The 13,633-nt window shown below is 49.4% G+C and overlaps 1 protein-coding gene across 1 annotated transcript in view; it reads right to left on the bottom strand.

The window, feature by feature from the left end:
* The window catches only part of LOC136296098 (hydrocephalus-inducing protein homolog), a 117,413-nt gene extending 105,818 nt beyond the window's left edge, over positions 1–11,595 (bottom strand). The window contains 6 exon segments of the mRNA XM_066194921.1: positions 2,060–2,264; positions 3,567–3,688; positions 6,943–7,142; positions 8,567–8,701; positions 10,745–10,864; positions 11,533–11,595. Coding sequence (XP_066051018.1) covers positions 2,060–2,264; positions 3,567–3,688; positions 6,943–7,142; positions 8,567–8,701; positions 10,745–10,864; positions 11,533–11,595 — 845 coding nt within the window.
* Positions 11,596–13,633: the final 2,038 nt, after the last annotated feature.

The raw sequence follows: 13,633 nt of genomic DNA, 5'->3' as shown, positions 1-13,633 counted from the left end.
GAGGAGGAGGAGAAGGAAGAGGAGGAGGAGGAGGAGGAGGAAGAGGAGGAGGAGGAGAAGGAGGAGAAGGAGGAGAAGGAAGAGGAGGAGGACAAGGAGAAAGAGAAGGAAGAGAAGGAAGAGGAGGAAAATGAGGTTCTCAGCTATCACTTACCATTGGCTCAATGAAAACAAAAGTCATTGGAGAACAGCAGGGGGTCTTCTTGCACCTTTGCCTTCTCCTCCTGGACCTTTTGGCTCAGGAGGGCGGTGCAATTTTCACAAAAGCCCTTCACCTTCTTTATTTTTTCTCCTCCATGAAGTCTTCCATCCAGACCTTTGGTGGTGGCTCCAGCAAATCACACTGCCTGCAGCCGCAGGGAGAGACAAAGCCAGCAGGTCATTTAATATATTTGCAGAGAGAAGCGGAAGTGCGGGAGAGCAAAGCACTTGGGGAGGAGCGGCAGCTCCCCAGCAAGGGCTGACCCCAAGCCACGAGGGTCCCAATTGGATCAGAAGATAACTTGTTGTGCACTAGCTCAGCAGGTAGCTTTACTCCACACTTGCAAGCTCAGGAGAGCTTTGGAAAGCCAGCATCCCTCAAGAGAGTCTCCTGCCTCAAAGCCTCTGCCAAAACTTAGGGAGAATCCACCAGCCACCTCAGCTGGCTTTTCCTACCACTGAGCTGCTCGGGGGAAGCAGATAAAGATCACGGAGCACCCACTGCAGGACTTCCCTGGGAAAGGGAGACGAAGCTGGGTTGTGGTTACGTGTTACCAGCATCGCTCTTTGTTTCTTCCATTTTGGACCTGCCCTGTTCCCTACTCTGCCTTTCACAAGAGCATCCCAGAGCACTTCCAAAGGAAATTGATGAATTCAGGCACCGCATCCCTTCAGTGACATCCAAGGTTTTATATGCATGAAAACAGAGGCTGTGAGAGGGGAAGGGACTTCTTGGTGCAGGAGACAGACAGCAAACTCCTGGAGAGATCATCTTTTCCGGATCCAGAGCTTTTTGGGTCCCATCCCAGTGCATGGTAGTAGAATGGCCAGAGAGGGAAAGGATCCTGCACTAGCTCCTCTCATAAAAAAAAGTCCTCTCTGCTCTGAGATCTCAAAAGCATCTCTGACAGCAGGAGAGTAGGCCTTAGAGCTAACACCATCCCTAAGACTGGAAGTAAGGAAAAACAAAATGTCCTGGTGACAGGCTAGGACACAAACTGGCATGAAAATAAATGTAATTGGAAAAAAGTATTACGAAGAAAAGAAGGGTAGTGGTAGTAAGTGAATCCCTTCTAAGGGGAAATGAGGGCCCTGTATATCGAGCGGATCTGTTCCACAGGGAAGCCTGCTGCCTCCCTGGGATCCAGGTACTGGATATCACCAGGAGATTCCCTAAGAACTAAAAGAACTTCATCTGTTCACCACTGTCTGGGGGTACAGTGACTGTGAAATAACAGAGTTTTCAACATTCAGTGAAACAAGGAGGGGCATCAACAAAACTTCCACTCTGGTCTTCTGGAAGGCAGCCTTCGGCCTGTTCAAGAGATTGTTTTGGAGAGGACCTTGGGAAACAGCCTTTACAAACAAAGGGGTACAGGAAGGATGGACATACTTCAAGAAAGAAGTCTTGAAGGCACAGGAACAGACTGTCCCTGTGTGCTGAAAGATGAGCTGACAGGGAAGACAACGAGCCTGGATGGGCAAGGAGATTTGGAAGGAACTAAGGGGAAAAAAGAGGGCGTATCGCCTTTGCAAAGAGGGGCTGGCAACTCAGGAAACGTTTAAGGATGTTGCCAGGTCATGTAGGAAGAAGATTAGGGAGGCAAAAGCCCAATTAGAACTTGAGGAAAACCAGTCATTGCAATCAACCTTTCCTTCCCAAAATGCCATCCTTGGTTGGAGTATAAATGGAACTGGAATGCTGTGCTGAGCTCCTGCAGCCCAGGGACACACACCCTAATGCCAGGGATGGTTTACTTGGCCTAAACCATTCAAAATCACCAACACCCCCCTGAGGCCATGCATTAGTTTCAGTCTTGGGCCATGTATCTCACTGAAACGTATCTTTCAAACCAACCTCCTCTTCTCTTCATTGTCGGCTTCCTCAGTAGGAAACATCTTCCACTGGAAGTGGGCTGTGATGTTACTCCTGTTTCTGATGAACATGCTTGTGTGGCTTGATGTGGTGATGAAAGTCTTCTCAACCTTCATGGAATATGTGCTCAATCCAATGTTGACATCTGCAGCTTCTGCGCAAAGGAATGTGAAGAAACTTTCTTCACCTGGAACAAAGCAGAGTCTTTGCTCAGCTAGCTCAGTTGCTGATGGAAGCACAAGGAACAAAGCAAACCACAGGTCACGGAAGAAAGTGTCATAGCTTTTAAATGTATTAGCAGTTCCATGGATCAGTACATTTATCACGTCCTGACAGCTCTGTGTGTACGGCGTGAGGATGTCCTGGGCACCTCCTTAACCACCTTATTTCCAAGGTGTTTGTAGAGATTTGGCCCCAAGGTGACAGTATGTACAGTGGGATTTGTCAGATGTGCTCAGGTGACCCACTCAGACCACTGGGATTTCTGCATCAAAGTCCTTCAGGTGACACTGAGGAGCCCTGGTCAATCCTGGCTTGCCGAGGTCTCCCCTGCGCATCCCACGAGACTCCTGCCCCTCCTGATCCCTTGGATCCCTTGTTGCTGACAAGCAAATACGCCTGGGGGCATGTGGGCAGAAAAAGGAGACCCAGAGGAACAGGTGAAGTGACAGCCCACAGCAGGAGGGGACACAGGAGAGGAAACACAACCGGCCTGGCTTTGCAATATGACAAACCACTACAAAATGAACACCATAAAAATCATCATCATCGTCATCTTCCTGTCCAAACCCACAGCCCCATCAGTCTTGAAATATTTCATATTGTCCTGATCTCAAAAACCAAGATGGAGCATTTCAGGTTAAATACAAAAGGACAAGGAAAGATTAATAAGTACAGAGCAGCTTCTATATGAAGTCTGAATGGGATTCCTCAGTCTAGAAATCAAATGGGAGATGTGAGAGGTTTGCAACAGCATGAACGGCCTGGGAAATGGGGACGAGGAAAAATTTGTCTTGATTTGTCACCATACAGGAACTTGAGGGCCTGAAGATGTTATTAGGCAAAAACTGCATGGATGTGTAGAGGGCAACATAGTAAAAGGGTCTGTGACAAGCCAGTGGAGAAGCGGCATACAGGACAGAGGTGTGCAAGAAATACACTGCATTGGAGAGAGTCTGATGGAGACCTCGCAGCTCACATACAGCACTGCCCAGGAGTAAAATAAAACTTCACCCAGGCGTAGCCACACAGTAGTGGAGAATCAGGGTTCCTCCTTCCTCCACTCTGCAACACCCAGCAAAACAGAATTCCAAAAATCTCAGCCCTGTTAGAGGGGATCCACTTTTTCAACCATTTAAACACCAGCTATTTCAGTTTTCTTTGGGGCAGAGCTGGAACAGAGGAGGTACATCTAGAGGGAATTGAGGGGGATGAACAGGGAGTGATGGTGGAGAACTGTCCTGTGTCCCATGCGTTGCCCAGCACTCACCTGTGCAGCGCGCCACCAGGGACCCGAAATGGTCACCGCTCGTCAGCGGGTGAAATCCCACTGTCACCTGCATGGTGTGACCAGGGCCCAGAATTCCTTCGGCTGGAACCACGGAGAAAGGACTGCAACACAAAGAGAGGGATCAGGACTTGGGGGGACATCTGGCCACGATATTCCTTCTGCAGTGCAGGTCACTTCAGCTCACTTGGGCAAGCAGGGAGCAAACAAACTACGGCCAAGACAGACAGAACAGCCAGGATCAGAAACAGCTACTGACCCACTTCTGAGGAGATCCAGCCCTCAGAAGATCCTGTGGGATAAAACGACCTAATCCCCCCCATACTCTGCATCCAGCCTTCTGACTGCCAGCAATCCCATCAGAGAATGGTTTGTGAAAAGCACAGAGAGAGTTAAGAGCTATCTGCATGCATAACTTGACGCTGACTGCCTCAGGAATTTCTCATTTCCTGCTACCTATAAACTTCCTCTCAAGAGATGCAAATGTTAGGGCACTACCTCTCTTGTGAGATTACAGCCTAGGAATCAGACAGGGAGAAGGAACTTTCTCTTGAAGACCACGGAATAACTACTGTTGAATTTGCAGCGTGGCTCTTTGGTTTATTTTACCTTGAAAAGATCCTGAATTAGCACATTTTATCAGCATTTCAATGAAAGCTGCTCTACAAAAAGGAGCAATCAAAACTCTGAAAGAGTGCAAATGCAGATTAGAGCAATACAGTGACATGGAAACAAGACCCAAAAGGAGGATGCCATTTACAATCTGAAGGATCCAATCCAAGCCATATGAAGCACCATTAGCAGGAGCACATCGAGGAGGCAGAACAGGAGAGTTTCGTGTATTTACCAGCAATGCAGTCTGGCACCCTGGGTTGTCATCCAGGCTGGTAACTGTTTGCTTGGCTCACCAGACAAACTCTGCGCAATGTGTTGGAAATAATTACGCAAGTGTCTTGGTGCACTTTGGATGTAACAGGAGCAATTAGGATTGGTCACCAGGTGAACAGTTCTTGCCTGACAAACACAAGACTCCGTGCTTTGATGCTCAGGGACATCTCAGGTGAAATGTGCTTCTGCCCAGAAGTTGCTGGGCTTTGTGCTCTTCCACAGCCCCACTGAGGAAACAAAAGTTCCTCAGTGCTTTGCTGGTGGTCAATCTGTGCACAGAAAGGGTGTTCTGGGGAGTTTGGTGCTGAACTTATCACACACAAAAATATAGAGAACATCTGGCAAGCTGAATTTCATTCATGTCAGTAGTGACAGCTGATGAACTTGCTTCAGGTTCTGCTCACTAAGGACCTATTGCTGCAGTTATGGGCCTGACCTGCTCCATTACCACTAGTGAGAACATCACTAGTGGCTGATGGAGAAGCCTTGGGCCAGCAATGTTTATGTGCTGGATGTGAGACTTTGGGGAGAGAGGAGGAAAGACAAGGCCCCAGCAGCCCCGGAGCCTGATTACTGTACGAGCTCCCACATCTGCCCCGAGGGTGAGCCAGCACTGCTGCAGGTCTCTGCTGGGGCTTGGGGGATCGGTGCCTGGTGTGGGCAAGGCACAGGATTTTTTTCTTATTGTTTTGTCAGGAATTTTGCCAGAAAGAGAAGCTGCCAGTTAAGGGAGTCCCTGGCCACACTTCAGCACTACCTTCCCTTCCCTTCCCTTCCCTTCCCTTCCCTTCCCTTCCCTTCCCTTCCCTTCCCTTCCCTTCCCTTCCCTTCCCTTCCCTTCCCTTCCCTTCCCTTCCCTTCCCTTCCCTTCCCTTCCCTTCCCTTCCCTTCCCTTCCCTTCCCTTCCCTTCCCTTCCCTTCCCTTCCCTTCCCTTCCCACTCCTGCCCCATGTTACATACTCCTGCCCTCAGATGGCAGGATGCGAATAACACTCCTGGGAGTGACCTCAGGGGTTGCGTGAGAAAGAAGATATCTTCTTATTTTCAAATTACCAGGAGAAGAGGATCCAGCCAAGTTTCAGTTGTCAGGGCTGAAAAACTGAGTGCAAATCAGCCCTTGCATCTCCTACATCCCACCCCAGGCTGTACCCACCAGACTCCCCTGTTCCTGCTGGAGCAGTCATCTCTCATATAGACCTGGCTCCCCAAGACCCAAGGACACAAGCTCTACAGTTAAACTTAACTCCTCTGAATTTCAGTCAACATCACTAAGCTGTTCCCTGAGCCCACAGATAAGAAGGACTGTGAAGGAGACATCCCTGACGCTATAATAACCAAATGAAAACCACTGCCAAGAGATGGGGCTGGCAGGATAAATTTTGGCCTTTTATGGCTTGATTAGAGCAATATAGTGAGTTAATTGTCAGCTGTTCCTTAAGATAGTTCTCATCCTGTTAGATCTACCCTTTCAATGAATCACTACTGCACCCGACAGGCAGAAAAGATAAGGTCATGGAGGGGTTTTAATAGGTCGTCTTCGGCTTTTTAACTAGTCCATTTGTATGTTTGTTTCCTTGTATGGCATCTAAAGACAACTCCAGATCTCCCAATGGCCCCTTGCAATCCCCGGACACTGGTCTTGCTTTGAGCAGCGTATTTGCTCGGACAATTTCCAGAGGTCCCCTCTAGAGAAAGTTATTCTATACTTTTATCTTCTAAATCAGCCCAATTGCTTTTCACATAGTCACTAAATGTCTCATGTTTCTAATACACCTGTGCCTATGCCTATGGGCATGTGGTGTATTGATAGGCCTTGGAGGAGCTTGACATTTATGAAAGTTCCCAATGAAGAATTCATGATCTTTTGGCAAACATTTAACACAAACCAAAATGAAAAAACAGCAGAAACACAGGAACTTCAGAATATGTAAAATGAGATCTCAATGAAAGGGGGCACGACCTTATTCAGAGATTTAAAGCACGTGTTTGAAATTTTAAACCGGCTTTCAAAGGTTCATCGTGGAACAGAAGAGGGGACTGATGCCCTCAGCTGACAAGGGAAATCAGATCAGCTTTAAGTAACAGGAACTGCACCGGCTGCCTGCAACACAGCTCATGTTGGGCATCTGATGCAGGCACCACTGGAAAGCCATGTGCCTGTGTCCTCCCAGAGAATGGGTCTGTTTGGCTGACAGTGGTGAGTACCCATTTCAGAAGCTGCTTGTGCTCAGGAGGGCGCAAGCCAGCAACTAACATGTTCCAGCACCCCCCAGGAAATCTGGGGCAGAGAAAGCTCAAAGGCTGCATCCTGCTAAGAACACTGAAAGCAAGAGCAGATGTCATCCATCCTGCCCATTTCCAGCCAGCGATGCAGGGCAGCAGCTCCCATGCTCTGGTTCCTTTTGTTGTTCTTTCCCAACTCTGTTATCCCCCAAAGGTGTTTTGCACAAGGACAGATGAGCTGCCTCACCTCTCGGTGCCCAGCTGGTAATGAGCTGCCACACTACCATAATTCTGAATCAGCAGACTCTTGCGGGTGCTGCCCTTGACCGGACACTTTGAGAAGTCCAGCTCGTCTGGGAAGTCCAGGATAGCTCGGGCAGGGATGGCCCGAATTGGCACAACTATCCTTTCCTCTCCACTGACGCAGACGAGCTCATGGGAATAAACCTGCAGGAAAAGAAACTGTCTCAGCACAGGTCATTTGGTGCCATCTCCATGGCAGAAGAAAAGCCATTTCCTATATCCCTTCAAGGGTATCAATTTACCTATTCCACCCCCAAATGAACAATAAGTTCTACTAATATCTCACATTTTAAAGGCAGCAGTGCACTTTGCAAAACCTATCTCAGTGGCATTAAGCTCTTGTGTCACTTGGGTCATACAGACAAGTGCCCAGGGCCACCATAATTTTTACTCTCAATTTTAATGATGTTAAATAATTCCTAAGTCCCTTCTAAGGAACATGGAGCTAGGGAACACAGGACATTCCTCCTTAGGTTACTATATTCCCACGGATTGAGAATAGGACAAAGTGTTAAACTGAATCTAAGCAGCAAAAGGAAACTGAGAGAACAGCTGCACCCAAAGAGATCCTGGACCTCTGGCCTGGTGTAGAAATATCTGTTTGCTCAGAACTCCCCTCTAATTTTGCCTCTCCAACCAAGTCACGAGAAGAACAGTGCTAAGAGGTAGCAGGATGCTGTTGCAAAGAGCCTCTCTTTGTTTCCCTGCAAGGCCTCCTCCCTTCCATGCCATGTCCTAAACCCCTCTGTATGAACGAGCCTCCAGATCACAGCGCTGAGAGCAGACTTGCCAGGGCCTCGGCACTGGTGTTCAAACTTGCACGCAAAAGCACAATTGGCATGGAATGGGCGCCAGCTGACAGAGCAGCCACAGTGACAGGCATGAAGACAGAGCCGCAGCAGTGTCGCTGCCACCGGCTCTGGGCCCACAGGTCTGCCTGCCTGCAGGCTGTACCTGCCCTACACGAGCTCTTTCAGGCAGGTGTCCAAGTCCCCTGCAGCTCACCAAGCTCCTGCTGACTAAGGGCACCTAGAGCTCAGTGTGCCTGTGCCAGGCTGGGCCCACGGGCACAGCACATCCTCTGCCCTGGCCTTGCAGCCGTATCATGGTCAGCTGTGCTCTGGGACAGCACAGCCGCAAGGCTGGAGAACAGAGGGTGTGAAAAAGCACCGTCCTTGCTCCAGCCCCGGGTGAGGCAGGGAAGCTGTTGCCCGTCAGGAAGGCGGAAAGCTCTCTGACCTCTTTGTTCCTCTAGTACTTTGCAGAATAACGAAACCCCTTCCACTATACCTAGAGATGGCCAGACATCTATCAACACCCCTCTACCGTTTGCCTACTGTTCCCTGGGCATCTTTCTTCCCTTGGGAATGCTCAGAGGAATGTGCAGCGAGGGGAAGCAGGGCCTGTCAGGCCTGGGTGCAGGGCCTGACAGCACATGCCAAGCTGGGACTGGCTGCAGGCTGCCTGCCCACGGCCTGGAGCCAAGCTCACAGCATGGGCTGTACCCAGAGTGCAGGGACAACAATGGCTTTGGAGATAATTCTGTGTTTTGGCTCCTCCAGTCTCACCTTGTTCTCGTCAGGAGTGAAGTGGACGTGCACATCGGTAATGGCGCCTCCTGGCACGGCACGGCATGCATCACTGGGGCCCGCCAGCTGGAAGTAAGGTGAGCTCTCCATGGAGACCTGCACCCCCTGAAGATTCTGCAGGAAAGACATGGAACCATGATTTTGCCACTTGAGGAAACAGGACAAGAGGAGACCTGTCCATGCCCTGGTGACGTCCTTCCTTGACCCCTTTTCCAAAGCCCTTTCTGCTGTGGAGGTACAGGCACAGAATTCCCAAGGGTGAACTTGAATCCCTTCTGTCTGGCTCCAGCATTTTGGCCAGGGGCAGTAGGGCAGTGCCTGGTGGGAAGGAAGGGCCGAGCAGGTCAGCACCGGCAGGATGGAGACAAGAGCACCTGAACCAAATCATCTGCATATTCAACAGGGCCAAAAACCTGCTGATTTCTGCCTGCACACAGCTATGCAGTCGTGTTCCACGGAGGGAATGGGCTACCTGAAAGCATAACAGCACATTCTCCTGCGGGGAGGAAGAAATTCCTTTCTAGCAGGTCAGCTTTGGATAGGGCAGTTCTGGGGGATACAGTCATGCAGGCAGAGCAGCAAGAGAGGAGACCAAACACTGTGGCCTTACTGGGAACAAATGCAAACCTGAAAAGCAAAAGAAGGAACACAGCAATCCCTAAAAAAGGGAGATGACAAAGAGAATTTAAAGCGCCAGTAAAGCAGCAAGGAAGAATCATCAACTGATTACAGCAATCACCTCCCCGAAAGTGATGGAAACACAGACAGGTTGTGCCTGTTGACTGCGGGCTTCAAAGGCATTTTCCTCCTGGAGAAACCTTGCAATTCTTTAGGGGAATGGTCTCTCGCCTTTTGACCCTTCTGGAATTTCCTCCCTACATGTCCACACCTAATTGGCTGAATGCCAGGACCCTCCCAAAATAGGAGACTAGATAAGACCCCTGGATTTCTTTGTTCTCTCTCTTTTGGCCCCTGGACCCCTTTGAGGAATAAACGACTTGGAATAATCTGGGGGTAAGAACCTCTTTTGAAATCTTTTGTCCTGTCCCTTCGGAGATATTCCTCCAAAGCCTCTCCAGAGCTAGCCCCGGGGAGGGGGGCCGGGCCTGCGGGGGGAATATTTCAAAACATGACCAGCACTGACTCACAGTGTGGTTTCAGTATTAAAAGCCAACCTTGGCTCTCCAGGGGTTCTTGCTGCCTGTGCAGGCAAGCTGGGCTGCTGGGCATTCCCGCTTGCAGCCAGCAGGCCAAGTTCTGCTCTCTGGGATACACAGACACAGCAAACATGCATTTTCAACACATAGATATCAACCCCTGAGCACCAAAATGCTCTCAAAAAGTCTAAACCAGATGATTTTGAGTCCTTCCTGTCTCTTCCCACCAGCCCACTCTTGGCACAAGCCTCATTTAAGAAAATGTTTCCCTGACTGAAATTCAAATGGTCTCAGTTTTCCCCTTTAGAGTCCAACACGACTGCTGACGTTTTTCAACTTTTTCCCTCTCAGCTCTCTTGGGAAACTGCAAAACAGGAGCACATGGCTTTGGATGTGCTGTGGTTCTCCAAAGGGAAAGCAGAGCACCATGCTGCTTTTGGAAAACCTGAGCAGAGCTGGATGAAGCTTAGCAGGAGCCTGAAGTGGCACCTAAAGGCCTCCTACTGCTTCTGCTACATCAATCTGATTCCAGGGCTGTTTCAGAACATTTCCTGCCGTGCCAGTGCCACTAATGATAGTGATTCCAGCAGAAAGCGTAGACGACTCAGCCCCTGAGCTTTGACTGTGAGCTGCACAAAGGGAGCCAAACAGGCTGAGAGAGGCAGAAATTCCTACCAGGAACCAAGATTAATCAAGGAGACACAAGATGTGGTATAGACTCAAGCAAAGCATGAGAGCAGGTAAGAACTGTACAACCCTCAACATTCCTATCAATCAGAGCTTTCAAAAGAAGGAAACTCCTTTGGGATAGATACTGTCAGCCCATGGGCAAAATCAGGGGAGAGTTCCCAGCACAGGAAGATTTCCACCATCGTGCAGAACAAGATGCTGAGACATTTTCTTCTGGATGTGCTGCAGCAGATAACTTGCTTTGCTGTACACTATGGGAATTACACCACTCTTCCAGCACAGTGTTAACACTCCATGTCCCAGCACTTACCTCGCCCTTATTCATGACAGACACCACCATTTCATAGACCTCATGAACGACAAAGTTCTGAAATACCACCTCTGGTGGGGAAACGCGAAACGATCTCTTTTTCCGGGGAGTTGATGACAGCTGGAGAGGCAAGAGAGAGCAGGGAGACGTTCAGCTGCTGGGAGGAAGGTTCATGAAGGAGAATCTTACACTGATCCCCACTGAAGTACAGACTCATGGCGAGCACCTCTGCCCAGGCCACACTAGGGAAACAGTAGCTCACCCACCTCTGCTCTCAGCTGATCAAGAGCTGCAGGGCCACAGAGAGCAGGCTCAAGCCAAGCTGCTCTTTTGGCACCTATTTCTCCGGGTTTCCTTCTCCAGAATGCCAGGCAGCACTTACCTTGAGGACTGCCCTGTGCCCATGAGGTCACAGAGCTCTGGGGCACTGACTGAGGACTCACGGAGGAAGTAAAACCCATAAATTTACATCAGACTCCATGGGAAACAATTTTGGGATGTCCGTTGTTCTGAGACAGGGAAACTGAGGCCCACACAACTGCAAATATCTTTTTTTCATCTAGAACTTAGACATCAGTAAGAAGAGAACAGTACCAGAGGAGGTGTGAGAGATGAGGTGATATTTTGCTGAACAATGTCAAAAGGTTATTGTGATGGATGAGAATTGTTATGGAGTTATAAGTTGTTGGCTATAGAGTTGGAATGTTTAGTTAAAATCAGTTCAAGAGTTATAATGCTGTTTAGCAGTTTTGTCCACTCTGTATCCCTTACCCCAAAATCCCACTTACCTGATTCCGTCGCCTTTCCGTCGGGTCAAGCCGTTGCTGCTCCCTGGCATCACTGCTCTCCATTTCTGCTGCTGCTCTACCTGCCTGCACCCAGCCTGTCCCACTGGCTCGTTCCCTGCTTGCTCCACTTCCTACTACCTGTCGGATCCTCTTCCTCCTTCCTGCTGACAACCGGCCTGTCAGTCAGGCTGCTGCTGCCACCCTTATGGAAATTGAAAGAGCCCAGCTGCATGATGGGACCATATCAACACCAAGAGCCCCTGGCCGAAACGAGCCAACTCAAAATTTAAATCTGCCAAGGACAGCACTGGACTGACCATACCCAAGGGTATTTATGCCGAGGGTATTCATAGACAAGCTCTTCTATCTCACCATAACTTCCAAAGGACTTAAAGAGCGAGAGACCCCTGGACTCTAGAAGCCAAGAGGAGTTCTTTGGAATTGCCGTGAGCCAACAAGTCCCGCTCTGCAGCGCAGGCAGCACAGTGGATTGCACCTCCTTCTCAGCGGTGTGGACGAAAGGGAGCAGCAGCAGCGGCGGCGTAGGCCACTCCTGAAGACCCCTGCTTATTAATAAAGGCATTTAAAGGAGGAAACTGTGTCTCCTGCCATTTGTAACAGTTATTAAGTTAAAGAATGAAAGTTGTTGGTTCTGTGTGTTGTTTGTGGTTTGGATTTTTTCAGGTTGGTCTGTTGCATGCTGCTGTGAGCTGGGAGAAGGACGTGGTTGAAGACCTGACCAAAAGGAAGTAGGAGGAGAGGGGAGGGGACAGAAAGGTTGGTGGTCAGAGCGAATGGAAGTTCCCGAGTACCGTCCAACGGGAAAGGGGCCGGGGGCCGCCCCAGGCAGGTATAAAGGGTATAGAAAGATTGCCATTTTGCTGGAGGGTGTCTTTGTTCGTCTCCGGGGAGAGGGAGACACGCCCAGCTCAGTTGAATCGTTACTAATAAACAGCTTTCTTTTGCTTGGATGATTTTGTCCCCTTTAATTGTATTTAAAAGTTAGTGCATTGCTAGCAGAGGTAAAGGCAAAAGTAAAGTAACACAGAAGTTAGGAAAAAGACAAATGAGGTGATTGCTGAATGAGGATAAGGGTCAGTTCTTTTCTCAGCAAGTTGGCATCTCCTTTTTAAACGGGTGCTTTCTTGTAACCTGTTACTGCCATCTTATTTAATACCGTTGTAGAGCACATCTGGAATGACACAACAGCAACAAATGCTTCTGGAGCAGAGACCTTGCTTTGAGAAAACTCTCCCCTGCTTTGTCTGCCCTCTCCAGACACACTGCTGTCACTCCAGAGACACAAGCAGGAATCCTCCGTGACTTGACAGGAGGCACACTCTGCCCAAGGGAGTGGCTGCAGCACGCTGTCCCCTTAGTGGTGCCCTTCTCTGAGGTGTTCCCAACCCCCCCTCTCCAGGGCGATCCTTAACCACTTTGTTACACATCTCATGCTGCCAATTTCCTGCTCAACTGCCCACCTCGGTCACCTACCCGTTTGGAGTGGGCTTTATACTGAGCCAGTCCTGCAAGAAAAGCAGCTTTAAACACACCTCTAAGTAGGCACTGATCCACATAAAGCACATCCATTCCCCTCTGCCCAGGGTGAGTCCCCTGTACATCTGGCAGCCTGCAAAATCTAACACCACGTCAGGGTTCCAACCCAAAGCATGAATGCAATGAGTTTTGTTAAATCTGAAGTAATTACTGCAGCTACTCGGCCTTCAAAGGCCAACGCTGCCACTGTGGAGGGAATCCTATGACCCCAAGCATTTGCTGGTGACCGCACCTAAGCAAGAGGCGGCTGTTTCAGCAGGAGAATGGCAAATGGCAATTTTGTGCCTTTGCGTCCCCAGCCTTCCCCCCCTTGTTTTAGCAATGGCAGCTACACTCCAGCAAAGCCCAGCAGCTTCAGCAGAGGTTATTTGTGTTGGCTTAGTGCAGATCAGGACTCCAAGTCCACCACAAGCAGCAGTTTGCAATGGCAGGACCTGGACACTGAGATGTTTTGCTGGAGGCGAGCCTGTCACAAGCACACATCCTCTTCAAACTTCACAACAAACAGAAAGAAAAAGAGCAGGAAAAGGCTACCTTTTGACGA

This window comes from Chamaea fasciata, unplaced genomic scaffold, assembly GCF_029207755.1.
Source record: "Chamaea fasciata isolate MVZ Bird 193981 ecotype frontalis unplaced genomic scaffold, bChaFas1.0.hap1 SCAF_12, whole genome shotgun sequence".
NCBI classification, from domain to species: Eukaryota; Metazoa; Chordata; class Aves; order Passeriformes; family Sylviidae; genus Chamaea; species Chamaea fasciata.
Note: the sequence above shows the minus strand (reverse complement) of the source record. Positions and strands in the feature narration are given on the sequence as shown.